The following is a 27,810-nucleotide window of genomic DNA, read 5'->3' as shown; positions in this document are numbered from 1 at the left end:
TGGGAGGATCGACGAACGGGCTGCGGCGCGAGGTCAGAGGAATTGGGGCGGTCCGTACGTTGGCGCTGCGAGTGCGCTGACTTGCTCTTGCGTGTTCGATCCCTCACTGCGAAGCCCCACGAACGTCTGCCTCCGGGAGACTACTTGTTGGGCGGTTGCGGAAGTACCGACGTCGATCCCATATCCTGCTCTTTGCCTATGTCGTTGCCACTATCCCGTGCTCTCTTCGCGTTCTTCTTCCCTTGAGTACGTGGTGCATGAGCGTGATGGCGTACTCGGTGGCGATGGAGACCAGCTTCGTCATTTTGAACTGATATTCTGAACCATTGGGATGCTTGCATATGTACGGAAATATGTTGCCACTGTATGATAGGTTACTCACGAGCGCGAAGCAAGGAACTCGAGAATGCACGTACTGGTGAACATTTTTTGTGCGCCTCGAGCGCGTATAGCACTGCCCTTCCCTGAATCGGGCCTGATGGACAGGGCGGACGTGTCGTTCGACGCGATACCGTGTATACCGAGCGCACGTACCGCCCTCGTCCCTCTTCTCCCGTCCCACGCCATTGAGCGCACTACCAACCCGTAGCGGCGGGTCGAGCGCGAGCCTTAGCGGGATTGCTTCGCCCGTGCTTGACCCTATCTTTTTCACTTCCCCCTTCCCCAGTCCATAGACTAAGTAGTTGTGGATTGTTATTTTCCAGGACGTCCTCGACTCCCGTGCCCGGGTAGCCCGCCGCAGGGCTCGGAGGCCGTGATGCGACGCAGCGGCGCGGGAACGTGATGCATGCGCGCCCGAAGGCCTCGAAAACGCGTGCTGCCACCGCCGCCGCGCATCGTATCGAATGCAGAATATATGTAAATGATGTCAAGAGAGGGAGGGCAAGAAAGAGCCAAAAAAAAGCCGCAACAAAGCGCGGAACTTGTGTTCGCGCTCCCGCGGCCCGCGCAGCACGCGAGAATGCAGGAGGACGGTGGGGAAGGAATGAGAGATATCTCCTCAAGCTACGTGCACCCATTCGCGTCGAAAGACGCGTCCGCGGTGGTCACGTAGCAAGGTGAAGGGAGGGGAGGGGGAGGGAGCGAGAGCATTGCTCTACGCTCCCCGCGTTCTTGATACACGCATGGATCAGGACATCACCTACACTGGGAAGATCCAGCTCCGAGTTCGTGAGCTCGATGTGCTGGTACGTCGTGTCGCGCCGCTGCTCAAGCAGCTCCACCTCGAGCGAGCCTCGGACCGAGTCGACGAGAGCCGGTAAGTGCCCTCCCCAACCGCGCGTCGCTGACTGCGAGCAGAAATGTTGCATCTGCGAGAGGGACTCGGGCGCGGGCGCCTGCGCCCAGTCGAGCTGCGTCGTCGCACGAGCGGGGGTATCACCCGAAGGTGAGATGCCACTGCAGCCATACAGACCTGCGAGGTCCACGGGGAGCGAGAGCTTGCCCGCAACCTGCGCTACTGCGCTCCCTCAGCTGCTCCGCGTGTTGCTAAGGGGCTGGCACGGGCGGGGGTGATGTACACCCAACCCCCAATCCACCCATCGAGGGACGAGGCGGAGGGGGGTTGAACAATAGCGTAGAATGCGCCGCCATCGACAGCCCGACACACTGGGCCAGCTGGGGTCGGACTGGGTGCGCGGCGCACCGTAGTCGCGCAAGACGCATCTCCCGCGACACGGGGGATTGCCGTGAGGGGGTTATTCGCGACCGCAGCGGAGGGAGAAGACCCGCGCCGATTGCAATGGACGAGGGCGGGGTGTGGACACGACAGCCATAGGGCCATCAAAAACTCCCCTATGACGCTTTAAGCGCCATAAGCAAGACCCTCGCCCCTCAGACTACGTCCGAGGGCGACAGTGGCCCACCTCGTCCCCCTCGTCCTGCTCTCGCATCTCCCTCATCTCCGCCATCCGCGCCGCAGAGCAGCAGTAGTTGGTAATGAAATATAGTGCAGGGTGCGTTCACGCACCCGGAACCCCCCTCCTCGTCCAGCTCGCGGCCGTTAACATGGCTTGTTTGTTGTTGATTCGTGCAACGCGATCGCGGGTGTGCACCTTAGACTCGGCAGCGGCCGTATCCAGGCGTTGAGAAGGAGAGAGGTTGTGGGAGGGGTGCTTGGGAGGGATGACGAGACGAGGCGCGCAATGTGCTTGAGGTTGAGGACGAGGAACGCGCTTCGCGGATTGCGACCGGGCGTGCGGCCCGAGCAGTTCATCTGGGCGTTGCCGAAGGGCATCTATGAGCGCCTCTCAACAGAATTCATTACTAGTACGATGGACAGAAGCGAGCCTAGGTAAGCAACGACACTGAAAGGTGTCGTTAAATGCGAAGACAGCGTGCGCGTCAAGTCGACGAGTTATTTGGACCACACCGCCAGAGCAGTACGTCTGACGTGTGGTTCGAACTCGATGGAGGCAGATGCCACGTATCTCTTCCAAAATGGGACATCACGTGATGGACAAAGTCCGACTTCACACTGGACAGTTTCCTCGACCCAAAAAGGAAGTACACGTGATGGACAAAGTTCGAATTCACGTATGAGAGCCTCACCTAAAGGTTCGGCAATAATTCTGAACTTCGCAGCGACGCTGTGAGAGGATCGAATAAGCGCCGTACAAACAACGATCAACACCAGAACTATTGTTTTCGCGTCCATTGTTCTTAACCTTACCCCATCATCATCATGCCTGTGACTCCAGAACAAACTGCAGCTATCAAGGAAGTGATATCTGCGATCACCGCCGTCACAGGCGCGCCTCGCAAACGCCGTCTGGCGGAGATGTTCATGGAACTAGTGGATCGCGAAGCATGGCCCCAATACTATCAGTATGTGCCTGCGCCGCGGTCTATCGAGGATACACAGAGGAACCTGGACGCGAACAAGTATCATAATGCCATTGATGTGTACACCGACCTCTCCCTTGTATTTTGGAACGCGCTGTTCTATAACGAGAGCGGTAGTCAGATCGCCGAGGACGCGAAAACGCTGAAAGTGTGTGACTGAATTTCCCCCTTGGACCTCGATTGACCCAACGGTGCAGAGAGTACTGGAAAGAGAATGGCGACAGAGACCTATCCTTCCCCCACCGCGCAGCAAGTCACCACCGCCAAATTCGGGTCAGAAGGTGCACAACCTTCCGTGGCGAGAAGAACTTGAAGAAGAGGAGGAAGAGGAAGAAGCCCCACCCGCTCCCACCCCTGCCGCTACTAAAGCGACTTCCGTACAACCGTCCACCCCTGCTCCTGCACCCGTGAAGTCACGTCCAGTCGAACCTCAGCCCGTCGCGTCCACATCCAGGACGGCCTTCCCTGAGCCCAAGGTAGCGGAAGAGGTGGTCGACGTCGAGATGCTGGACCCGGTAGACGATTATGCGATCTCAGGCCCGACCCTTGGGAGCACGGAGCGGGACCCCGAGAGTGAGCAGATCGTGGAGAAACTGGAGAAGAGCTGTCCGCCTTGGCCTGGATTCTCTGAGGAGGGATGGGCCGAAGACATCAATTCTGTGCGTAATCCTGCAACTGGCGCGAGCTCACTCTTATGGCTTGTCGCAGAATAAGTTCTCGGACATCGTACATGCCATCAAGAGCCATAAGGACGTGATGTACGTCGACCATGTTCAGCCGCGTCTGTACCTTCCCTCATGCGTTGCATCAGAGGAAACCGTCTAGCCCTGGCGCTGGAAAGCATACCCGACTCCTTCACTGTACCCTCAGCGTCCGCACATATATCGGTTTCGCTCAAGCAAATTGAGGTGCGTCGCAATGAGCTGCACTAGTGCGTTCCTGACCTGATTCCCTCGGTAGACTCGTACCCGACACAAGAGCTACACCTCAGCAAAAGACTTCGACAAGGACTTCGCGATGCTCTTCTTGCGCGGACGACGGTATTACGCCATAACCTCCGAGTCCTATGGTCGCGTGCTCCTCCTACAGCGCCTCTACCAGGCCCTCACTTCCTCCGACCCGCCGACCGGACCGCATTACGCATCCAATACCAACTTCGCTGCCCTCGCTGCTGGCCCCGGACGCGTGCGACCCCTACACAGCGGCGCGCAGAGCCAAACACCAATGGCAAGCGCTACGGTAAAGGCCAGACCGCCAGTGGAGGGCGTCACCGGTCCCAGGGTCAACGAAGCGAACCGGTATACCGTGCCAGAGGTTCACTACAAGGGGTGGAATTTGCGGTTCGGAGACTGGGTGCACCTGAGCAATCCGGACGACCCTGCGAGGCCGATTGTGGGGCAGATATACAAGTGCTGGGTTGCGCAAGAAGGCGAGGTTGCCGGGTAGGTGATGGTCCTTTGTCTTGGATCCCTATCGCTGACATGCTCGACAGTGTGAAGCCAGGTCAACAGGGCGTCACCGTATCCTGGTACTACAGGGCCGAACAGGTGAGTAAACTGCCATCCTTGAGCTCGGGACGACAATCTCAATGTTGGTCAGACATTCCACTCCTCGCTGCGTAAGTTCTGGGAGAACGAAGTCTTCAAGACGAGTAAGGTCATCTTCGCTCGTGTTACATGCCCATCCTGACCACAATCTTCAGGCCACTTCGCCGACCACCCACTACCCGACGTCATCGAGAAAGTCGCCCTGCAATTCACAGCGCGCCACGTCCGAGGGCGCCCTCGACCACCGCACTGGTACCCCGGCTTCCCCCTCTACGTCTGCGACTCGCGATACAACGATCGTGACCGGGTGTTCGTCCGCATCAAGAACTGGGCGTCTTGCGTGCCCGAAGATCTGCGCATCGGCGACGAGTACATGCCTATCTTCCCCTTCGAACGGACTGTCTATCCGCGGCGGTACCCCAGTCCGTTCCTGCGAAACGACACGAGCGGGACCCAGCATCCTGGTGGCCTGCTTGATTCGCCGGAGCAGCCAGTGGCACCTGCACAGAAGCGCACGACGCGGCGCACGGCGGCATCCGCTACTCCAGCAACTGTCGCGCCAACAACCACATCGTATATCGCTCCTCCTCCACAAGCCGAGCCTGCACCCGCTGCGCCTACCGTCGATCGCTCCATCATCACTGTCGCAGGAGGCTACAGTGCCATGGGCGGCACCGTCTCGACTCATAAGCTACCTCCGGAAACAGTGCGCCGCTTCGCCAGGGACCCCGCGACAAACGAGCTGCTGTGGTTCCCGGCGCCACCTCCCAATGCGCCGCGACCTAAGGGCCCGCAACATAGCTTGGAGTACCTGCACTTCCTGGTGGAGAAACGCAAGCGGAAGCGCGAGACGAGCGAGTCGATGGAGGTTGATGGCGCTCACCCGCCAAGGAGGACAGTGGCGGAGATCTTGAGAGCGGCTGAGCTTGAGGCGGGCTTGCAGTAGGCTCCTGTTTGTACCACTATATGTTTGCATACACCGTTTTCACGATGCGTTTGTCTTCCTACGAGTAGAATAACGCATGGGTATACAAAAATCGGACCGCATAGTACTTTACAGCTAGCTGTACATGCCATACCATAATCTGACGCCGACCTCAGGCCTTCCTCGGCCTCAACTTCGGCGCCTCCGCGCTGTCGATGGGTACTCTCCTTGGCCCACCCCCAGCACCTGTCACCCGTAGTTTGGGTGGTGGCGAACTCGCCTTACTCCTCGTCTCTCTTGACGAGCCTGCCCTTGAAGAGCCTGCGGCAGCCATCTTGCTCGATGATGACCGAGTCTCCCTGCCGGATGACTTCGATGTTGAAGACGCCCCCGCCTTCGCTTTCGCAGTCGGCGCCATCGCCTTCTCCCCATCCTTGTCCTTGTCCTTATCCTTCCTGCTCTCCTTCTTTTTCTTCTTGGCCTTGTCGCCTGCGTTCTCCTTGTCCAGCGGGCGCTTATTGCCCGCTAACGAAGGCGGCACCACAGCGCGCCCCTTCCCCTTCGCATCCCGCGTCGGTGCGGGGGCAGGCGGAGGACTCGGCGGCGAGAGGGTCACGCCGAGTTCTTCTGCTAGCGACATCGGCTTCCTGGTGACCATCGGCGAGAACGGGTTATCGTCGTCGTCAATCACACCTCGCCCGTCTTCCTCCTCGTCCATCGCGTGCTCGTCCTCTTCTCGAAGCGGGTCGAGCGCGGAGATGGGTGGTCTCGAGTCGCCGTCCGACCCTGGGGAGTTGCCGAGCATGAGGATGCGGCTGAGCGGACTTGGTTGGGCGGGCGAGTATGCGTGGATCATGCGCGACGCCAGTGGTTTGGCGACAGGGTAGCCTCGACTAGGCGTACGCGGAGGAAGAGTGGACAACGGTGCAGATGACGGTGCAGCAATAGGCGCACTGGGTGTCGGTGCGGCAGAGAGCGACGGTAGGTTCAACGGTGGGAAGGCCATCGGCGGCAACGCCGGCTGCGGCGGGAGCGACGTCCTTGGGGACGGTGGTGGAAGAACGAAGGTCGGCAGCAAGCCCGCCGATTTCTCGCGAACGGGCTTGTCCTCGCCAGGACCAGCCTTCCCGTCAAACACATCCTTCCCTTCACTGCCAGCCGACTTCGCTCGATGCTTGCTTCCAATCGCATCCCCAAGTTGTTCCTCCCCCTCCTCATCCACCTCCATCGCCCCGCCCGCCATATGCGGTAGAACCTCCGTCTCGTATGCGGGCTCGATGCGTGTCGAGGGCATCAGTCCGCGCTTCGCCTTCGATGCCTTCCGCGGACTCCCCTTCGAGATCTTGCGGGGGCTACCAGCCTTCCCAAGCTTCGCTAGCTTGTGTGCAGAGACCTTGCGCGACCCAGATGACACCTTCCGCGGGCTGCCCGTGGTGTGTATCTTGGCTGGCGAGGGGAACAGCTTTCCTGGCGACGGGAACAGCTTCGCGGGAGACCTACGCGGGGAGCCGTACAAGGACAGCGACGGCGACGCGGCGGGAACGTGTGCGAGGATGGACATGCCTACGTCTGCGTCTTCATCCGCGTCCGCATCTGGCTCCTCTGCATCCTGCTCGTCCGCCATCTCCGCGTCTGCCTTCGGCTCGTCTGCCATGTCCTCATCATCGGGCGTCCGCCATGCCTCCTCATCGGGCGGCGGTGGGGGCTCCGACACAACCTTGTGCTCGCGCTTCTTGTCCGCCGACTTACCTGTCTTGTCTGCCGACTTGCGTGTCGTGTCCGCCAGCTTGCGCTTCTTCTTCTCCTCCTCCTGCTCAATCTTGCGCTTCTCCGCCACCATCGCAGCCTTCTCTTTCTCGAGCTCGAGGGTTGCTTCGGCTATCTTCTTTCGCTCGTCGTCGAGGTTGGAGCGGAGCTCCCGCTCGGCGTCCTTTTCGGACTGCTTCACGGCTCGCGTATCGTACCGGTCTACGGCTCGCGTAATGGACTGGTCCTTTCGAGCGTCGGCTGGAGCGTAATCCATTGAGGGAGATATATAAGGGAGGGTAGTGAAAAGTGGCGTACCTATTTGAGCTTGTAATTTCTTGATGGTGTCTTGCAAGCGCCCGACCTCTTCGGGTGGAACCTTGGCAGACGTCGATGGGGTGGGCTTGGATGACGTGGATTCGGTAGGGTCATCGGAGGGCATGAGATGCGCGATAGTCGCGCGCAGGTCATCGAGCGAGTCCAGGATCGCGTCCTTGGCAGCCGACGCAGGTGATATGGGGAAAAGGGATATGACCGTTGCAGGGGTCCACTGCGCGTCAAAGTCAGTCAACATACAGCTAGCGCAGAAATATCACGTACCTCATCCTTGCCCCCATCTTCCCTCGTCTCATGCACGATCTCCTGCATCCCATTCACCGCGGTCACCACCAGCCCCTTCACATGCTTGTTCTCCTCAATAATCTCCATCCGCGCCCTCTCCGACTCCTCCAACGACGCCTCCAAGAACGTCTGGCTCGAGCTCGCGACCATCCCCGCGTCCGCCAGGCCACCGTTCAGGCAGCGCATCCCGCTGGGCGCGGTGCTCGCCAGCTTGCTCTGCGCCTCTGCGAGCTTCGCCCACTTGTCCGCCATGCGGTCGATCTCCTTGTCCTTCTTCTTCAGCTCGTTCTGGTGCAGGGTGCGGATGGACTGGAGGCTGCTGCGCGTGCGCTGGAGCTCGGTGGTGGTGTGCTTGTGCGCGGCCTCGGATGAGTGGAGGGCTTTGTTGGCGTTGCTGGGTGGGGTGGGGTGTCAGTGTGGGGAAGGAGGGGTGGGGAGGAGGTTGTGCGCACGCCAGACGCGACTTGTAGGTGTTCATCTCCCGCTCGGCGTTGGCGGCCCTCTCTTCTGCGGCGTCGTACATCGACTTGAGCCGCTCATGATCGTAGGTCAAAGTTCGTAACTTCGTCGATAGTGTCTCCGTTCGCGACATGTCATCCTGCATAGGCTTTAGCGCGTTTCTCCTGCCCAGGTCACAAACACGCACCACTCGTTGGCTGAGCATCGCCAGGAGGCACTTCACGGCCTTCTCCATATCCGCCGACGCGACGCCGTCCAGCGACAGTCCCGGCGGGGCAGTAAATCCATGAGCGATGAGCTGGGAGTTGATGTACTGCAGGCTGGACGTTGAGACGAACTCTGTTGATGTATTGGATGCCGGCGAGTTCAGCGCGCTTGCGGGGTCCTGGAGGTTCCATCGGACGTTTCTTGGGCCAGGCGTGTTCATGTTTGTATCTGTGCGCCTGATGCGCGTCGGGTGCGGTCGTCGACGTAGGTGTCTTGGACGACGGTGCCGGCGACGATGGAGGCGGTCAACACGCCACACGCGGTGGGCGCGTGACCGTGTTGGCGGCCCGGTCAATCGGCCCGGTGATGTGGCGCTCGACAGCCCTTGGACCGCGCGTTCATCCCGTTCAGCGCTTGCATATCCAGTCCAGCCAGGTTCTCTGCCTAGTAATCGCCTAACAACACTTTCTCATGTCTACCAACCCCACGGAGGGTGCCATTAATGACCTTCCTCCCGAGATCCTTGGAGAGATCTTCATTCATTGTACTCCTCGCGACGACCTCACGACAGACAAGAATCTCCTATGGGTTTCCCCCTCCCAGGTTTGTCGTAGTTGGCGTCAAGCAGCACTTTCATGTCACCGCTTTTGGGCCCAGGCCATCACATTTGCCCAGCCATTTTGGACCTATACCACGCTGCGCCGCGCCGCCAGCGCGCCGTTAACCTTCAAAATCGATCTGGATCGCATAGAATTGGACTATGCTGTCACCATCGTCGCTCTTCATATCCAGAGGACGCGCGAATTGGTCCTCACCGGCGCCGACGTAGAGGTGTATCGCTTTCTCAAGCACTTCGCTCAGGAGGATTCAGAGGCGCCGCTTCTGGAGGTCATCCATCTGGATGCTACGAATTGGCGATCCCCCCTGGAAGAAGGAAGCATGTATCACCTCCCGAACATCTTTCCCAACCCTCAATGCATCCCATCTCGAATGAGGGTCCTCGAACTCATCAGCTGCATGCTACCTACAACGTCCGGAGTATACACCAACTTGACAACTTTGAGATTGTGTCGGCCACCGCCACCACGAGATCTCTTTGGGACATTATTTGCACTCCTCGGCGCTACGCCGAATTTGGACACCCTGACCATCGAGGAGCTCTGCGTTCTACCGGTGGGGTGGCCGACACGCTGCCCTCGTCTGGCGAATCTCACCTACAAGTGCAGTGATGACTCTCGCATACAGAACGAACTGAACGCGTTCTTGAGTCTACTCGGCACTCTGGATCCCACGCAGACGCGTAATGTCACCGCGCATGTCTTCGAGCCAAAGGACATCTACGCCGTCCTGAAGCACCGGATCCCATTCGGCACGCTCCCTGTACAGCTTCACATACAGGAGCAGGCAAAAGAGTTGGTCAAGGTCGTTATCGCCCCTCACGAAGCGACCAATGCGCCCTGCACCTTCACACTGCAGGCGCGCATCCGACGGGGCGCCAATGGCGACTTCCTCCCAGATCACCAGCGCACGCAGCTCGTACGGGAGACTGTCACCCTGCTCGGTCATCTGCCCATAACGTCCGTCTGCGTGCAAGGCTTCCACGATATAGCGCGCTGCGTCATCCGCGACCTCGACGCCCTCGCAGCGCTAGGGTCCGTCACGCACTGGAAGATCCACGGCACGCCGCCCCCGCCCCTCCTCCTCGAAGCCGCCCTCCTCCGCCGCATGCTCTCCATCGGCTTCCGCACGCGATTTTACCACGAATGGGAGATTCGCGACGCAGACGGCGGCGCGATCCAGATATTCCCCGCCCTCTCGTGCATCGAAATCGTGGGCGTCGATTTCCAGCCGCGCATGACGGGCATGTATGGCGGGGCGGTCGTAACGGCGGACGGCATCCTCTCATCGGGGGGCTCATATGTCTTCTCCCCCGTGGGCGACGTCATCGGAGTGACGGGCGACGTCTTCGCACCAGCAGGCCCAGACATTCTTCACCTCATCTTCATGCTCGTGTGGGCGAGCGCGGAGCGGCGGCGTCTGAAGGTGCTGCACAGCTGCGTACCCAAGGTCATCATCACGGACTGTCGAGACGTGGATGCGGGGATCGTGTACGCGATGCAGGGATTCACTAAAGTCCAATGGGATGGAAAGGGTGCCTCGGATACGAAGTATACGGAGTTCGAGGATGTGCGGTCCGCTGTGTTGAGTAGCTTCGCGGAGATGTTCGTGCAGCCGGTGTTGCAGCCAGTATAGGCCTGTTGTACAGTCATACCATGTCTAGTCTTGTGTCCTTTGCGCTCTGAATTCCATCGTCTTTCGAGCAGCCATTCATGGTTCCGCTTTTACGGGAGTCGGCCCGGGCTGTCTCCATCCACTCCTTCCCATCACCATCAGCGCTCTTCTCTCCTTCGTCTTCGCCCACCACGGCGCACCCCACACGCCTTTCGCAGCGGCCGAAAGCTATCTCAACTGTCCCTGCTTCGCAGTGACGGCCGCCAGGTCATCGAGGACGGCCATCGTAGGTGCCAGAGTAGATGGGTACTATGGGGTACCTGTTCCGACTTACTCTCCGTGATGCCACAGCTCAGGTGAAGCAGTCTCTACTGAGAGCTGCGCGTCGGCGTTCCCATCGCAAGCCATGCCGCACAACGATCTCAACCGATGTAACCAGCCCCCGTGCGCGGCATGTATTAATACCGTATAGTCATCCCGCTAACTGACATGCCGCTGCTGCTCATCCCGCCTACCACGCCTTAACTCTGCGAACTGTATGCGTTAGCTCGACGTTATCGCCGAGGGCCTTCATCGGGTCGCATCCTGACGTTCACCTTCGCGGGTGTACAGTAGCCTGATCGAACGTCGTCGACGCGGCCTACCATCAATACATCACCCATCTCGGACTGCCCTTGTTCGACTTGGATCAGACGCCTGCGCCTGCATCATCGCCTGCGACACCCAAGGACCCGGCAAAGGACTCCGAGGCAGCGGCACTCAAGGACTCGGACTCGGCAGCGGCAACCCTCTCGGCTCCCTTGATGGTTATTATTGAGCTTCTGACAGCATGAGCGCGCCGTATGTCCAGTGAGGGCGAGCGAAACGGCCTCCCGAGGCCCTCCCTTTCATACATATCACACGTCCCGCGACCCTTTATACTGGCTCCGCATCCCTCGCACCCCCCTTTCTTTATCTCCCTCGTCTCCCTCTTCCGCTCATCTGGCCCGCCTCGACTTGTGCGTTCAGCCCCGCCCCGACCGTTTGCGTCCACCCCACGTCAGCCACACAGCATGTCCTCCTATCCCACACCGTACCGATACGAGAAGGCCTACGACGATGGGAAGAGCCCGTCCAAAGAAGCAGCAACACCTATGACGACATCCACCTCTATCCATTTTCCCCGCCATCCCTTTGACCGCGCGCCCATTGTTGGAGCATATCGATACGCTAGACGCGTCCTCAATGAGAACCTCTACACACACCGAACACGCGCCTTGCTATGGCGCACTCTATGGGCCGGCATCCAGGTGCGTGCGCTCCACTCGTCTGCCTCGGTCTTTCGACGAAGCTCACCCTCGCCGCAGGTCTCAACCATCCTCGTCGCCCTCGCGCTTGCCACACCTCCCTTGGCGCTTCGTACGCCCGCGGCGCTCTCCGTCCTCGCTTGGCTCGTCCGCACGCTGTTGTGGTGCGCGCTAAAGTGGTGGAGCTGGATGCGGCTGTGCGTGTTCCAATCTCAGCATCCTCCGCAGCAAAGGGCGATACTGACCCGCAACCCTCTTTCTCGCAGGGATCGCGTCCCGGACCACTCGCTCGCAGTGACCTGGCGGCCTTTTGTCATCGTCTACGAGAGGCCGGAAGATGACGTTCGAAGCGCACGGTGAGCGTCCTCGCTAAAGCCTCACCTAGGTTGAAGAATGAGGGCAATTGAGTTAATTCGTTCCGTAGGATGAATTCTGCGATGGACGTGATTACCGGAATATGGATCGGATGGGCGGCGGCCCTTGTGAACTGTCTGCCCGGCTTATGCGCGCCACAAACGTTGCTTTGGTGGCTGCACATCGCGTTGTACGCGCCTCATGTGTTGGCTTACAACGTGATCCTGGCTACCTAGCTAGTCGAAAGAGCAGGAGAAATACTATGTGCCAGGTCAGGGAGGTATGCTCCTCGATACGATGGTCGCAAGGCGGAGACCGGTTGAAGAGCAGGCCGGGGTGCGATGCGAAATTCGATAGTGGGAAGGGCGACTCGAGCCTCATGATTTATTGTATCTATCATAAAACTATAGGGATGTACTCTATCTTCCGCTCTACCAGCCTGCCAACGAGATTCAGGTATTTTTTTTAAAAAGAGGGACAATCCGAATATGGTAGCACGTGACCGTGAGAATGGCATTTGAGGCCCACGTGGGTAATCTGCGCGGTGTGGGTTCAAACTTCAAAAGGACATTCACACTCTGCGCGGTGCGGCTCAGGCCCCAAACATTAACACATAACGAGTTCTTGTCTGTGTGTGCATGTGCGTCCTAGGATTTGGAAGTCCCTAGTAACCGCCATATAGATCACCTGCGATGACAAGCTTCTCCGAATCCGGCATCCATCTCTTAAGCGCCCATATTCCCCTCTCTTCCTGCGCTCATCCCAGGCGTCAAGCGCGACCAACAGCACTCCAGTAGCAAGCCCGCCGACAGTATCCGTAATATGAGCAACAAAGGGGAAGACCCCATGGAGGGCTACGACCCGAATGCGCTGCCTCAGACTCGTAGCTATCAGCAGGAGATGCTCGAGCAGAGTCTGCATCGCAACATCATCATCGCCCTCGACACGGGCTCAGGAAAGACGCACATCGCTGTCCTCCGCTTGAAGCACGAGATGGAGCGTCGAACGAACAAGGTATGTGCTAGTCCCACTAGCGATGCGTTGGCCACCAACTCATGCGCGCAGATATCTTGGTTCTTCGCGCCAACGGTCGGCCTCTGTGAGCAACAGCGCAGTGTGATACAGAGGTCCCTCCCTGTCCCTGTTGGCTTGATCTCGGGTGCTCTGGAGCCCGACCAGTGGAAGGACGCAGCACTCTGGATGCGTGTTTTGCGCGACCACAAAATCATGATATCCACACCTCAAGTCCTTCTCGATGCGCTTCGCCACGGGTATATCAACCTTGGGCGCGACATCAGCTTACTCGTCTTCGATGAGGCTCATCACGCGGTCGACAACCATCCGTACAATCGCGTCATGCTTGAGTTCTATAGACCTTTGGCCACAGTCCCAGTCAACGTCGAGTCGCAAATTGCGCCAGGGAAGGTCGTACCCCTATGTCGTCCGGCTGTCCTAGGCCTCACAGCCAGTCCCATATTTGGTGGCAACACTGAGAAAGCCTTCCGGTAAGTTGCGAAGACATAGACATTCCTCCTCGCTCAATTGTAACAGGACTATTGAGAGTAATCTCGACGCCACAATATGCGCACCAGTTGTGCATCGGAAAGAGCTCCTGTCCCACGTACATCGTCCGACTTTCAAGCACGTCATGTACACACCCCCGGGAGAATGGGACCGGCCTTTCTCGACGAATCTCGCCTCTCTGCAGGCGGTCGTCAAGTCGGTCGACATCAACCGCGACCCGGCTGTCATCTCCCTACGTCAAAAGCTCCCGACTCTCGCTCGCGGCACTCCGGAATACGAGCGCACTGACCAGAGACTTTCAAAGGCAATTCACAAGAAGAAGACGTTCACGCACACTGGTTTAACCCAGTTCCAGCGCGCTGCGGAGGAGATTTGCGAGGATATCGGAGGGTGGGCGGCTGACTGGTACGTCTGGACAGTCGTGCAGGAGGCACGTAAGGCCGCCCGCATAGGCAACAGCATCATCAGCCTCTCGAGCTGGGGGAACAAGGAGAAGAAGTATCTGTTGGATATCCTCGACCGCGTCCACGTCAACCCAGTCTCCCTAGCCCCAGATGATATCCTCGACGACTCCACCGAGAAGGTGCACGCCCTCGTCAACACGCTCCTAAGCGAGAAGGCCGAGGCCGAGGCCGCGAACGAAGCCTTCAGCGCGCTCGTCTTCGTTGAGCGCCGCGACTCCGTGTTCGCGCTGGCAGAGCTCTTGAAGAATCACCCTGTCGCGGGACGCGAGTTCTCTGTGGGTAACCTGGTTGGGACGTCGGAGAGCACGCATAGGCACTCCTTCCTTGATATCACACGCGTTCTCTTGGACCAGAAGCTGGATGAGACGCTCGAGGACTTCCGCCTCGGCACGAAGAACGTCATCGTATCGACCTCCGTAGCGGAAGAGGGCATTGATATCCAGGCGTGCGGGTGCGTCGTCCGATGGGACCCGCCGCCGAACATGGCGAGCTGGGTGCAGAGCAGAGGTCGCGCCCGACGCAAGCGAAGCGTCTTCGTCTCGCTGTTCTCTACGGAAGGCGGTCATCGGAAGGACGTGAACGAGTGGGAGCGTCTGGAGAAGGAGATGGTCGACAGGTATACGGATCCAACGCGCGTACAGTATAACCAGGACGCAGGCTGGGGTGAGGACGGGGAGGATGAAGATGAGGAAGAGTTGATCTACACGAATCCGACTACTGGGTGAGTGGTAATGCGCCGCAAGCACCGCTTGCAATCTGACCGCAAAATAGGGCCAAGATCACCCTACAATCGGCATTGCCTCATCTTGAGCACTTTTGCGCCATGATCCCCTTCTCAGCCCATACCGATAACCGGCCCATATATGACGTTGATCCTCCGGAAATGCCCCCCGGCTGGCACGAAAACACGCGTGTCGAAGTCCCTCTCCCCACCGGTCCATTCGGCGCGACCGTCACTCTGCCCCGCGTCGTGCCTTTGGAGGTTCGCTCCTTCACCGTCCCGCGCGAGTTCAGCACGAAGATATCCGCGTTCCGGCATGTTGCCTTCGTGGCGTATACGACGCTACACAAGTGCGGGCTTCTGAACGACCATTTCCTGCCGTTCACCACCGTCATTGATCCAGAGCGGGAGGAGGAGGTGCGCGAGATGCTCAAGGACGTGGAGCAACGGGCTGGTATGGCAAATGTGACTGGGCAGATGGATCCCTGGCGTCCTCGGAACCCTGGCGATCTCGGTTGGCACGGTGCTTCCTTGCGTATCGGATTATTGCGGCCGCTTTTACTCTTGACGAAGAATCCGCAAAGCGAATGGACAGAGCAAGATGGGCCCCGGCTCCATAGGAAAGGAGAGGATTCCATGATAGTCACTCTTCGCCGCCTCGGAAGAGTTGATTCCGTTGACGATCGTGTGATCCGGGCGACTGAGTACACTAGACGCATGTTCTGGGCTCAAAGTGGCGCGCGAATGAACTGGGACAACACCAGTTTCGCCTATCTTCTCCTTCCCGTCAACCCTCCCCAAAGCGACATTTGGGAGCGACGACGCGCTTGGTGGCGCGCTCACTCATCTTTCGATCCGCAGCCATCTCGTCAAGGTCTTGTCAATGCGCAAACATTTGGCCGAGCCTTCGGTTATCCCAACGATATCGTCCTCATCCGCCAGGGCACCGACTTCGGCAAGACGTATCGCTTTGTGCGTTGGGCGCACGAACCGATCGATGCAGAGGAGGAGGAGAAGCTCCGCACTCGATACGAAACTGTGGACGGCTACAAAGGAATCACCTATCCGATCCTTGTCGTGCAACCGCTACCTGCTCGAGTCAACTTCCTTGCCCCCCTTCCTCCACGCGCATCCGCCGCGCCCACATCTGACCCTCGCTTCGTATACTTGCTGCCTCAGTTCGCTTCCGTTATTCTGCAAGGCCAGCAGGACGCAGAATATGCTGCCTTGCTTCCCTCTACCCTGCGTGCCCTGGAGGTTACGACAACGGTAGACTCTCTGAAAGAGCATCTTTTTGCGTCTACGCCAATGGAAAGCGTACCCCAATCGCTCATGTCTGTGGCAATGACCGCACCGGTCTCGCAAGAGCCAGTGAACTATCAGCGATTGGAGACGATGGGCGATACTGTGCTGAAGTATCTCGTTTCTATACAGCTGTACGCAGAATATCCCTTGTGGTGGGTGATTGGTGCTCTCTCTCCTCCTCTGTGGCTGACTACCTATAGGCATGAAGGGTATCTTGCGAAGCAGAAGGATCATACAGTCTCGAATGTACGCCTAGCCAAGATCAGCGTCCGACGTCACATCTTCCAATGGATTATTCGAGGTGAGTCTCTTATGATTTCAACAGTTGGAACTGCTCTCATTCGCGCCTACAGATAGGCTTGTTGGCAAGAAGTGGAAGCCTAAGTACTGTATAACGGTGGAGAATGCATCGAATCCGGCAGGAGCTCTGGAACCGAGCAAGGAGGATGGGAAGAAGGGCGAGGAGGATCAAGTCGCTCCCTCTGTAAGGGAAAAGTCCACGGGGACAGAAGTAGCGTCAGAGAAGAATAAACCGAAGAAGAAAAAGAAGAAAGACAATAATCAGCTATCCACGAAAGGTACTGTACTGAAAATCACCAGTGAGTTATTGCTCACGAAGCTGTCAGTCTTGGCCGACGTAATCGAATCCCTCATTGGCGCCGCCTATGTGCACGGAGGTCTTTCGTTGGGCAGGGCGTGCGCCCAATTCTTCGACCTGGGACTGAAATGGGACACGACCTCAGCGCGCATATCCACCATTCTATCGCGCACCGTGACCCTAGACCAATATCCGGCTGAACTCCAATATGTCGAGCGTATGCTTGGCTACACCTTTGAGCGCAAAGCACTTCTGATCGAAGCGCTCACGCATGCCAGCTACCAGGAGCCTCTTCCGACCCCGTCGTACGGACGCTTGGAGTTCTTGGGCGATGCGGTTCTCGACATGGCGGTGACTCCGTACATCTTCGCGTCCAAAAAGAACTACAGCCCGGGGCACATTCACCTTCGTCGCAGCGCGGCCGTCAATATGCACTTCCTCGCCTTTGTTTGCCTACGCGCGAAGGTTGCTGTCGACAAGCATATGCCGCGCCCCACTGCGCCTGACTGGCGCGTGCAGATGGCAACTGAGTCTCAGGACATCTACCTCTGGCAGTGCATGCTGCACTCTAGCTCCACTGTGATCGATGACCAGAACAATACATTTGCGCGCTTCCGACGACTGGAGAAGGAAATATCCGAAGCACTGGAGACAGGCGACATCTTTCCCTGGGCGGCGCTTACCCGCATGCAGGCGCCGAAGTTCTTCAGCGACGTCGTCGAGAGCTTGATAGGCGCGGTGTTCCTGGATGCCGAAGGAGACATGGAGATCGCGACTGATGTTATACGTACCCTCGGGATTATGCGCGTGCTGGAGCGCGTTGTCGATGAAGACCTCGATGTCCTTCACCCCCTCTCACGCCTCTCAGTATGGGCGCAGCAGGCCCACAAGGAGCTGGAACTCATAAGTGAGAAGGAGAAGGGAAAGGCCGTTTGTCGGGTGCTCGTCGATGGCGAAGAGATTGCCCGGGACGAAGACGCTTACCACGGAAAGGTCAGTTTGAACGAGGTCAAGTTTACCGCAGCAGAGAAGGCCGTACGCGTCCTGAAGGTGCGCGAGGGAGACGAGAAGGGGCGGATGATGATGGGCAAGCGTAAGAGTGTGCGACCCGATGCCAAGTTATGATACAAGTCTATAGTCGTGAAAGAGCTCGTAAGTTCATTACAATACGTAGCGAAAACTGGGATGCTTCGGGCCTTCCGCGAGGACAGCAGTAGGTACATCCTTCGATGCCTGGGCGCGCGTATGAGCTTCGTGAACGAGGTGTACGGTAGAATTTTACTTACCCAATTGACACCCTGCTCCCGGTTGCGCCTGCGGTTCTGCAGCATCATGTACGTGCGCATGCACGCGAGAATGGTAATACCGAGCACTTGCAAGCAGGCGGAGATGATGAGCGCCTTGGTATACTTCGGGGCCCAACTGTCGAGGAAGATGTTCGAACTGATGAGCGAGCCAGCGTTCGCGGCAAAGGTTAGGCAACCGCTGTGAAGCACGGTAAGCGAGCAATATACGACCAGTAGCTGCTTGTCATACGTTCTGAACGCGCGCCCGTTCTCCGAGGGGTCGTTGTTGTTGTGCCATGAGCTAAAGAGGAGATGCGTCGATGAAAGGCGGAGAGCAAGTAGGTCCAGACGTACTGGAAGATGACCGTCGGCACATGCGCGCCACACTGTATGAGGAAACACGCGAAGTAGCCGACGCCGATAGCCGTGACGGGCACGGACGCAAGAATGATGCATCCCGTCATCGTCGTCGCGAGCGCAAGCATGAGGAACAGCGTCCGCTGCCGGGTGTAGTCCGACAAGAATGCGATCGTGAAGAGATAGCAGACGGCCACCAGGTTAGGAGCGACGGTGTAGAGGTTGGTCTTGACAGCAGAGAATTCGAAACGAGCGAGAAGCTGAGGGAGGAAGGTCGTGGCGGTCCTGCGGTGGTGCATGATAAGCCAGAGAAGACTAACCCACGCATGAGAAGACATACGAAGATGCGGTACCATAGCACTGTAACGGTTGAGGTCAGAGATGCCTAGGAAAACCTTTAAGCCGGGGACTCACAAGAGCGAAGACGACGAGGACATAAAACTTCCAGTCCTTTGCCGGTTCCAAGAACTCGCTCGTCTTGAAGGGTGCATCGATCATTTTCGACGAATCCTCTGCAGTACGTTAGGCACGCTGGCCCCAGGAATGATACTCTTGAACATACTCAGCAACCGAACCTGCGGGACCGTGAGTGGAGCCGTGACGAGGGATGGAGCAGAGGACTTACTACTGCAGTCTCCTTCTCCTTCTCCGTCAAGAACTTGGCGCGCTGCGGAAAGGCAGGCAGCAAGACGCTTGACGAGGTTCAGTGCATGTCCAAGAAAGCCAGGGATGTAAACTCACAACGCCAGCGCACCGCACACAATCGTCAAGCCGCCCTCCAACAGGAAAAGGATCTGCCACCCTCCGAGCCTGCTGCTCTGGATCTGAAAGACTCCGTACGCTAACAAGCCGGAGAAGGCGCCTGAGAAGGCCGCAGCGCTGTACCAGACTGCCAACCGCCGAGCAAGCTCGCCGCGCGTGTAGAAAGATGTCAGGTAGATGGGGACGGTGGGGCCTGCGAAGGCCTTGAGAGGGTGTCCAGATGATGAGGGAGGCACCAACGCACCGAAGAAGCCCTCGAAGGTGCCCAGGAAGTACCGCACGGCAAGCGCGCCACTGTAGTTCTTGCAGACGGAGTTCTAAGAGAACAAGTATCAGCACGAAATTAAGTGTTGAAATTGAGGTGAGCGCACCAGCATCGCCATTGTGCCCCAGACTACCATGTAAATAGGCATCATGCGAGCTGCACCAAGGCGCTTGCTAAAGTACCCGCCGAATATCGCCATCGTGGCGAACGTGACGCTCTGCACGGTAAGGATATTGTTGTACTGGTTGCCCACCAGACCGAGGTCGGCGTTCAGCCCATCCGTCTTTGCGTTTCCTGAAGCGAACATCAGCTATTGCACGTGAACCAGGTGCAGCAGTACTCACCGAGGTTCCCCCTATCCAGCGCGGAAAAGAGATACATGCAGAAGATGATGGGCATGAGGTGCAGGTCGAGCTTCCGCCTGACGCGCGCCGCAACGGCGGGGTCGACCTCGATTGTCGCGAGCTCCTCCGCTGTGAAGTCGTACTTGGATCTGTCGTACTTCGCGGGTGAGGTCGTCTGTCCCTCATACTCCACGGCAGGAGTGGTCGTGACCTGCGCCTCCTTCTCGAACTTGTCCTTGCTGTCCATCGCGCTCACTAGGTGCGAACGGGAAGACGTAGGCTACGATGAGAGACGTGCCAGCGAGCACATGCACCAGCAGAGTCCTTATATTCGAGCGCTCTTCGGCATGCAGTGGTATCTGCGGGACGCATGCGTCGTCGACGAGAGCTATCATGCCCACGCTCAAGGCTATCACGTACCCTGCTGAGGGATCGCGTCGGTGCCGAAGTCACTATCACAACCCCACAGACCGAGAGATAGGATGTTCTTATCATCGAAGGTCCTTTCAGGTTCCACTAAAATGATGCACGTCGTTGGAAGAGCGGGTGGCGCACTTATCTTGACTTGCCGAGGGCCAAAGTTGAAGACACAAACGACGAGCGGGTTCGTGAAGCGGGGACCGGGGGAGAGGGCGGATAGTCTCGTTGCCGCTGAAGGGAAGGATTACAGTGTTACAGCGTATTGTTGTATTCATGATCTGCAGGTACCAGGCGACGTCGGTGTTATCAGCTCCAATCCGAGGCCCAAACATCTTTATCCCAATTCTCGACGAGGAGCGGATCGTCCTGCACCTCCGAGTGAGCGCAAGAGGACTGACATGATAGGGAACATACCTTGTATTTGATCTGGAAGTCTGAGAAGCCGTTCCTGAGGACGTAGACGTCCTGGTCCGGCGGATCGTCGATGATGTTCTGTCGCGTCTCCTGGTAGATCTTCGGTTCTTTCGGTGCTGGGCTATCGGGCGCTTAGAGACTGTACACACCCGTGCAGCCTTCGGTCCTCTACGCAAAGTAGCGTCGTCAGCTACATCCTGCGGAGAATAGGACTTGTAACACGCACCGGACTTGCGACAGTGTGCAGTGGAATACCATGACCGGGACGTTCTTCGTCTCCGACACGAGTTTGTCCACATTCAGCAGGAATTCGCGCGATGGATAATTGCGCGCGCCCTTTATGTTGCCCCCGACGTAGTCATCGTCTCGCACGTCTATCACGAGGAAGTCCTTCGCTGGCGTCTTGCCGCTCTTCATCATCCTGGCGAGGTCCTGCGACGCCGCTGTTCACACCTCGCACGCAAGAGGAAGCGTTCGAAGCGTACGTCGCCGGTCATATACTTGAACATCCTCCGTATCGATAGCGAGGAGAGTGGGCGCGTTGCAGTCAAGGGGCACGAAAGCAAAGGTGAGTCAGCATCACGCCAACAGGTTCGATGGGAGAAGAGGCGGCCCGTCGCTATCCGGACGCCGAACTTCCTAATTTGGTAGCAGAAGTGGACCCACACGACGGTCATCTCCCTCACGCAAGGGTTACAAGGGATTACTACGCCGTTACGGCAGCAGGACCGCAGCGGGAGCTATGGTGAAGCGGTAACTGTAGCAGAGCTATATTACTTTCAATAAATTCTGACCATGACTTCACCCCGCCCTGATAATTGTTTTTTCGAAGTTGTAGGCAACAAACGGGATGCGCAAGAAGCGCCTATCCGGTCGCGCATATGGTTGGGCTGCACCGTGGTATTAGTCTCACCTTTTACAGTGGCGCAATAACCCCATGCGTGCTTGCGGAGCCCCGTGTGCGACCAGCAACCGCCCGTGAAGAATGGCCGCGACTCCGTTCTCGTCGCAGTCGTAGGCAGAGAACGAAGACGAAGTATCGATGACATTCCCGTCTACTAGTGATGTTGTCCGATGACGCCTGTGGTTCCGTTCGGTTGGGTGCAAGGAGCGGCACAGTGCCAACCACCACGCCAGTAGTTCACTCCAAATCAGCCTCTATATCTCGCTTCGCACATCGATGTTGGTGCTCTCCCTCACATCTGACACTAGCAATACGACTCTCATTGGCCATGGCCGCTGCGCCTTGCAGCTGCCACCACAGCGCACGCTGCCCGCGTTCGCGTCATCCCGTGTGCGGTCCGTGATGAGTTGTTCCCCTGCAGATGAGCTCCAATGGCCTGGAAGGGGCAACTTGCCGGAATCAGTCGCACGTCATATGACGACGGGAACATGGTCACGCGCCGTATGTGTGACGCCATTTCTGTTTCCGCCCCTCATCGCCGCTGTTGCCAGGAAATGACTTCGAAGATTCTCCCTTCCACCGCAGTTTATTCGTCTGCAGTTTCTGCCGTACGCAGCTCTAGAAAACTTTCGTCCACACCGCAGTCTCGAGGGAACCTTCACAAAGGCTACACGATGCTACTTCGGTCATGTCACAATTGCAACCATTGTTCCTCAAAAGTCTATGGTATTCCGAGGCCAGAAGAATCCACGGAGTGCTTGCCTGCCTGGCGTTTGGTTGACGCTATGCGATATGTACCTGGTGACTGTTGCAGCTCCACGCTCTCGATCTCTGGAACGTGGCCGTCTGCAACCGGATGCGGGGACGCGAAAGCCGGTCGGATCCAGAAACAAAGAGACAAAGAATACTGAAGAAGAGTCGAACGTAAAGGTTAGCCACTAAATGTTCGCGAAATATGACAGGTTTGCCACCCCTCTGCCTCGCGGCTAGCGTCTGTGACTGAAAGACCCTGACCCAGCTGTGCTTGTTCCAGACTGGGCAACAGCAAAGGGAGAGCGTGGGTAACGTCGATGTGCGGGGTTATCCCCGAATACTATTTTCAAATGCTCCCCCACCTCCGCTTCCCCGCAATCAGAATGCCCTCGTCATTGCTCGTCCCGACCACCGGTACAGGCTCAAAAAAGCCCCGCCCTGCTCGGGGGAGGTGGCCATGTTCTCCGCGTATATATACGGGAACTTTCTCTGTCGTCTCCACCTCGCAATCCACCTACCCCACCTGCCTTCTCTGCCACAATGACCAGCGCCAAGAAGGTGGACGACGCTAAGAAAGCGCAGCTCACGTTCACGGACTCCGATGTCTCTATTGGGCACATCGAGAGGACTGGCGACGAGCAAAGTGTTGCCTATCTCGTCAACAACCCGCAAGCGCTAGCGCAGGCCTACGCTACCGCCGGTATGTTGTTCGTCCACCTCACTCGTTGCGTCTGCTTACACCACGTACAGGTAATGCATCCGTGCTACACAACAAGAACGTACTCTTGTGTGCGATCACCGCAGCCTTCGGTGGGCTTACCTTTGGCTACGACCAGGGTATGATCAGCGTCACCCTCGTCATGCAGCCTTTCCTTCAGGTAAGTGACCTGCATGCTCTCGCCCTTCTATTACTCACACTGCCTTCAGACCGTGCCCGAGATCGCAGAAGGGTACCCCCGCGCGGGCTTCAACAAGGGTTTGCTCACTGCAATCCTCGAGCTCGGGGCTATGATCGGTGCGTATATCCCACTGTGCTGCCTCAGCGCCATTCACTCACCTCGTCTGCAGGTGCCGCACAAACTGGCTTCATCGCGGATCGCTTCTCACGTAAGCGGGCGCTGACCCTCGGGGCCTTGTGGTTCATCGTAGGCTCGATTATCCAGACCGCGACGTACTCGTATGCGCAACTGGTTGTCGGCAGGTTCCTCGGTGGCGTTGGCATCGGACTCTTGAGCTGTACGCACATGTCCCCCTCCTCTCCCGCTATTCGATACTGATGCTCCCGTGCAGCTGCCGCTCCGCTCTACATCTCGGAGATTGCGCCACCCCACATCCGCGGCGGTTTACTAGCCTTAGAAGAGCTGATGATTGTCTTTGGCATCGTGCGTCGCGTGACCCTACCTTTCAATCACCTCCTTGACTAACCCCACTGTTAGATCATTGCGTACTGGTTCACCTTCGGCACGCGCTACATCGACTCTGATATCTCCTGGCGCCTACCCTTCGGTCTGCAGATCGTCCCGGGCCTCATCCTCTTCGCCGGTCTCTACTTCCTCCCATACTCTCCCCGATGGCTCGGTATGCAAGGCCGCGACGATGAGTGCCTCCGCACCATCGCCCAGCTGCGCAACTTACCTGTCGACGACTATCGAGTACAGGCGGAGTACATCAGCATCATCACCGACAACCAGGTCACGCAGGAGGCTGCTGCTCGCCGGCATCCCGCGCTCTTCCCCGATGCATCGCAGAAGGGCGAGGGCGTGACGTCCACCAAGCGGAGCTTGTTGACCGACCTCAAGCTTGAGGTCGTTGGTTGGCGGGATGCCTTCAGCAAGCGGTACATCAAGCGCACACACGTCGCCTGCGGCATCGCCTTCTTCCAGCAGTTTCTCGGTATCAACGCGTTGATCTACTAGTAAGTGTACCTCTCGAGTATCATATCTTACCAGTACTCAAATCATGCAGCTCCCCCAGCCTCTTCACCTCCCTCGGCCTGACCCTCGACACATCATTGCTGATGTCCGGCGTCATGAACGTCCTCCAGCTCGTCGGCTGCCTCCCCGCCACCCTCGCCCTCGACAAGCTCGGCCGGCGCACCATGCTCCTCTGGGGCGCCGCCATCTGCCTCGCCGCCCACGTCATCATCGCCTCCATCGTCGGCGCCTTCTACACCAACTGGCCCGCGCACGCCGCCGGGGGCTGGGCCGGCGTCTCCTTCATCTTCGTCTACATGCTCGCCTTCGGCGGCACCTGGGGCCCCATCGCCTGGGCGGTCCCCTCGGAGATCTACCCGACGTCGATCCGCGCGAAGGGCGCTGCTGTGGGCGCGGCGGCGATCTGGTTCTGCAACTTCTTGGTCGGGCTGATCACTCCGCCGTTGAACGATGCGGCGCCGTACGGGGCGTTCGCGTTCTACGCGGGCATGACCTTCTTCGGCTTAATCTGGACTTTCCGTGAGCAGTGTCCCCTCGAGCTGTTATGATGCATTGTATCTGACTTTCCCTCAGTGTGCGTACCCGAGACCAAGGGCCGCTCCCTCGAGGACATGGACGCCGTCTTCGGCGACAAGGCCGGTAGCGAGGAGGTCCAGGACCGCAAGCGCATCACCCAGTCGCTCCTCGACGCACACAAGCTCGCTAGCAGGGACTCCTTGCCGTCGCCGTAAATACTGGCCGTTGCCTGAGTCTTCCTTGCATCGCCTTGGATTATCCTCACCGTCGTCTTGTGCTCTCCTCACTGCTGCCTGATATCTTCTTTGCCCGTTCAATCCTCCTTCGTCCTTGTAGCGCGCTGTGAGTTCCGAGGCTCAGAGACCGAACTCGCGTCTCAGCGGTGAGGGTCAGAACTCGGATCTATCCGGAGCTATCTACGAATGAAGACACAACGACTGCCTAATCGGGAATGCCTAAGCGAAGCTGCCATGCGCGTTCCAAGCCCAGCGCGGACCCATACCCTACACCCCCTCCCCACTCTCGAATGTGCACCCTCCGCGGTGCACCTACACCCTGACAACACTCTCCTCAACACCAACGAACTCAACGTCAACATCCTCCACCTCCTCGAGATCCTCTGGCTCGACGAACTCCGTGACACGGACAGTCCTCTGCGAACGCGCGCGATACGGAATGAGGCGCGCGGCCGCGTACTTGTTCTTCGAAACTGCCCCGTCAACCTCAGCCAGCCGATACGCTCCGCCAGCTCCTCGCGCGATAATGACCATCGGCCCAATATATCTCGGCATCCACTTGGGGCTATCGTGCTTGCGGAAGCGCTTGTTCTGCACGAGAACGAGCTCGCCCGGCTGGAAGTCGTAATCTGCGATACGCTTCTCGCTTCGGCGCTCGAACTCGCGGATGGATGCGTAGCGCGCAGCCACAACACGGTCGTGAATCCCTTCGATGTCGGCCTCCCGCTTCTCTAGCTGGCGTGCGCGGTATGCGATGAGCTCGACCGTCGTCAACTTCTCGGTTACAGCAGGCACCAGCCATGTCGCCTCGGTGATGTCGAATGGAAAGAGGGGCTCTGTGCCGTGCGCCATCTGATACGGCGAGTAGCCCGTCGCACGCTTGATAGTCGTCCTCTCGGCCCAAAAGACGTAAGGCGCGCGATCCTGCAGCTTTGCGAGATCGCCGTCGCAGACGCGGACCAATGCTTCGCGCACGTCGCGATGCGGGCGCTCGATGACACCGTTTGCTTGTGAGTTGTAGGCCGAGATGCGAATATGACGGATCTTGTACTTCTGCGCGAGCCACTCGAGCGCGGCGACGATTGGCGGCCCATTGTCGGTGACGACCTCCTCCACTGCTCCCCATCTGCACAGTACGTCCTCGAAGAACCAGCTCCCCACTGTCTTCCCTGTCTCCTTCTTCAAACCTCTCCACTCCGGCCATCCCGTCAGGCTGCAGCGTCCGTGGATGATGTAGCGCCAACCGCCGCGCGTCCTCTTCGGCAAGTAGAAAGTGTCGATGTGTATCTTGCGGAAGAGGCCGGATGGTATGGTGATGGTCGGCGGAATGATGATCTTCGTCGTGGCGCGCGTCTGGCAGGCGTGGCACGTATCGATGTACCACTGGATGTCGGTGTCTAGCGTCGGCCACCAGAAACGGTCCGCGATGCGCCTACGTGTCTGCCAGTGCATCTTGTGGTCGAGCTCGTCGTGGATGACGCGCAGAATCCGCGCGCGCGAGAGGCGATCTAGAATGACGAGAGGATGGCGTCCCTGTGCATCGCGCCTCCAAAGTCGACCACCGCTGACGAAGAACCTGCTCGCCCGCTGATACGCCCTGCGGCTGAAAAACGCGGAAAAACATACATAAACAAGCGATATATAGTCGACTTGGTCTAGATTGTATGGGCGGATCCGTATATACTGCACCGACGTCGCGACTGTACAACGGGCGCGTCGGGGGTATTTTATGACATAGAAAACCAGGAGCGCCACGCTTCCTAACCTTCAATACAACTAGTCCGCAGCATTATCCGTCTGCAATGACTGACCAAGGATAGCAGCGAGCTCTTCGGCGCCTGATCACGAGTCTGCGCGTCGTCGATGACATCCTGCGAGTCCTTTGGCGGGCCCTACTTAATCAAGTAGCCGCGCTATACGCGCCTCAAGCCTTCAGTCCTCTTGCCCTGCTGTGTCAAGAGAATCTAGATTATTGTTGGGGCTCGGACAAGCCTTCCTGCTGCTCGCCGTCATGCGGAGACACGCAGAGCACCGCGCAAGCGGAACTCGAACCATCAACGTGACTACACGTGACTTCGGGTCCGAGACCGGAACTTCGGGTCCGAGCTCGTGATCTCGGACATCGCCGAGTTGAACTCCGAACCGAGCGTCGGTGCTGCCAAGCGCTGTCCGCCCCGGCAAGGGCTTCACTCCCCGCGTATCGACAGTCCAGACTGTACGCTCCCCGCCGCGCCGGCCTCTGAGCCGCGTCGCGCACAAGGGAACGGGTGGAAACCAGGCCGGCCTTGCCTTGGTAAACATCAACAAGTGTGGAATCGCGCCCGGCATCGCGGCGCAGGAGGATACCCGACCAGTCAACCGCTCTACCGCCAGGAACCGCAGTCATTGCGCGATTATTCGGACAGGAGAACGCGCGGATAGGCGTTATAGTTGGATTTTGACTCAGAGATAGGCATTGTGTGTTACCGCGCGGTCTGGACGGCCGAGACGACGCGTGCAAGTTATATACCGAGACCTACATACGATTCGGGGACTTTTCCCGCCCCGCGCAGAGAAGCCCTAGTACCTACACACCACACCAAATAAACACAACCGCGTTAACCCGCACTTTACACATCATAAAAGCCTGAACTTCCGAGCGCATTAAACCGCCTTGTGAATTTCAATCAAACCCGAAAGCGCTCGTAAGAACGCCGAGACGTCCGATTGCCCCACTCGACTTCTCGCTGCAGTCCAGCTCGTCTGGAACTGGCATAAACAACACAATCTATCCCCAAGTAATATAA

General features: G+C 58.1%; 8 protein-coding genes across 8 annotated transcripts; 5 read left to right on the top strand and 3 right to left on the bottom strand.

The window, feature by feature from the left end:
* Positions 1 to 2,683: 2,683 nt before the first annotated feature.
* Positions 2,684 to 5,337, top strand: SCHCODRAFT_02494160 (uncharacterized protein; the record flags this gene model as incomplete). Its single annotated transcript, XM_003033425.2, has 8 exons — positions 2,684 to 2,994; positions 3,044 to 3,503; positions 3,553 to 3,602; positions 3,656 to 3,752; positions 3,805 to 4,278; positions 4,344 to 4,391; positions 4,444 to 4,495; positions 4,547 to 5,337. 8 exons carry the CDS (start codon positions 2,684 to 2,686, stop codon positions 5,335 to 5,337), a joined length of 2,283 nt encoding a protein of 760 aa, XP_003033471.1.
* Positions 5,338 to 5,396: 59 nt separating this feature from the next.
* On the bottom strand, positions 5,397 to 8,644 carry SCHCODRAFT_01285948 (uncharacterized protein). Its single transcript, XM_050341380.1, has 5 exons — positions 8,330 to 8,644; positions 8,136 to 8,281; positions 7,663 to 8,077; positions 7,381 to 7,612; positions 5,397 to 7,323 (listed from the first exon to the last, which is right to left on the bottom strand). The coding sequence occupies exons 1-5, from the start codon at positions 8,567 to 8,569 to the stop codon at positions 5,489 to 5,491; spliced, it is 2,868 nt and encodes a 955-aa protein (XP_050201273.1). The 5' UTR covers positions 8,570 to 8,644; the 3' UTR covers positions 5,397 to 5,488.
* A 95-nt stretch (positions 8,645 to 8,739) lies between these two features.
* Positions 8,740 to 10,675, top strand: SCHCODRAFT_02619828 (uncharacterized protein). Its single transcript, XM_003033424.3, has one exon. It carries the CDS (start codon positions 8,821 to 8,823, stop codon positions 10,600 to 10,602), a length of 1,782 nt encoding a protein of 593 aa, XP_003033470.1. The 5' UTR covers positions 8,740 to 8,820; the 3' UTR covers positions 10,603 to 10,675.
* Positions 10,676 to 11,289: 614 nt separating this feature from the next.
* SCHCODRAFT_02235257 (uncharacterized protein) lies at positions 11,290 to 12,679 on the top strand. The gene is made up of 3 exons (XM_050342139.1): positions 11,290 to 11,870; positions 11,928 to 12,223; positions 12,292 to 12,679. The coding sequence occupies exons 1-3, from the start codon at positions 11,424 to 11,426 to the stop codon at positions 12,455 to 12,457; spliced, it is 909 nt and encodes a 302-aa protein (XP_050201272.1). The 5' UTR covers positions 11,290 to 11,423; the 3' UTR covers positions 12,458 to 12,679.
* A 364-nt stretch (positions 12,680 to 13,043) lies between these two features.
* Positions 13,044 to 17,958, top strand: SCHCODRAFT_02494406 (P-loop containing nucleoside triphosphate hydrolase protein; the record flags this gene model as incomplete). Its single annotated transcript, XM_050343003.1, has 7 exons — positions 13,044 to 13,235; positions 13,287 to 13,726; positions 13,773 to 14,930; positions 14,981 to 16,387; positions 16,436 to 16,536; positions 16,589 to 16,813; positions 16,862 to 17,958. 7 exons carry the CDS (start codon positions 13,044 to 13,046, stop codon positions 17,956 to 17,958), a joined length of 4,620 nt encoding a protein of 1,539 aa, XP_050201271.1.
* Positions 17,959 to 17,994: 36 nt separating this feature from the next.
* On the bottom strand, positions 17,995 to 21,101 carry SCHCODRAFT_02496627 (MFS general substrate transporter; the record flags this gene model as incomplete). The annotated part of the gene is made up of 14 exons (XM_003032866.2): positions 17,995 to 18,066; positions 18,120 to 18,420; positions 18,474 to 18,761; positions 18,817 to 18,836; positions 18,891 to 18,988; positions 19,039 to 19,051; positions 19,102 to 19,168; positions 19,218 to 19,431; positions 19,483 to 19,555; positions 19,610 to 19,797; positions 19,848 to 20,127; positions 20,682 to 20,771; positions 20,831 to 20,849; positions 20,908 to 21,101. The coding sequence occupies 14 exons, from the start codon at positions 21,099 to 21,101 to the stop codon at positions 17,995 to 17,997; spliced, it is 1,917 nt and encodes a 638-aa protein (XP_003032912.1).
* A 1,777-nt stretch (positions 21,102 to 22,878) lies between these two features.
* On the top strand, positions 22,879 to 25,003 carry SCHCODRAFT_02495851 (general substrate transporter; the record flags this gene model as incomplete). Its single annotated transcript, XM_003033422.1, has 8 exons — positions 22,879 to 23,038; positions 23,089 to 23,216; positions 23,266 to 23,353; positions 23,407 to 23,574; positions 23,629 to 23,720; positions 23,775 to 24,253; positions 24,304 to 24,791; positions 24,846 to 25,003. The coding sequence occupies 8 exons, from the start codon at positions 22,879 to 22,881 to the stop codon at positions 25,001 to 25,003; spliced, it is 1,761 nt and encodes a 586-aa protein (XP_003033468.1).
* A 157-nt stretch (positions 25,004 to 25,160) lies between these two features.
* Positions 25,161 to 25,876, bottom strand: SCHCODRAFT_02573370 (uncharacterized protein; the record flags this gene model as incomplete). The annotated part of the gene is made up of 1 exon (XM_003032865.2): positions 25,161 to 25,876. The coding sequence occupies one exon, from the start codon at positions 25,874 to 25,876 to the stop codon at positions 25,337 to 25,339; it is 540 nt and encodes a 179-aa protein (XP_003032911.2). The 3' UTR covers positions 25,161 to 25,336.
* Positions 25,877 to 27,810: the final 1,934 nt, after the last annotated feature.

The sequence above is a fragment of the Schizophyllum commune genome (assembly GCF_000143185.2).
Source record: "Schizophyllum commune H4-8 unplaced genomic scaffold SCHCOscaffold_4, whole genome shotgun sequence".
Taxonomy (NCBI): Eukaryota; Fungi; Basidiomycota; class Agaricomycetes; order Agaricales; family Schizophyllaceae; genus Schizophyllum; species Schizophyllum commune.
This window is presented reverse-complemented; position numbering and strand designations above follow the sequence as displayed.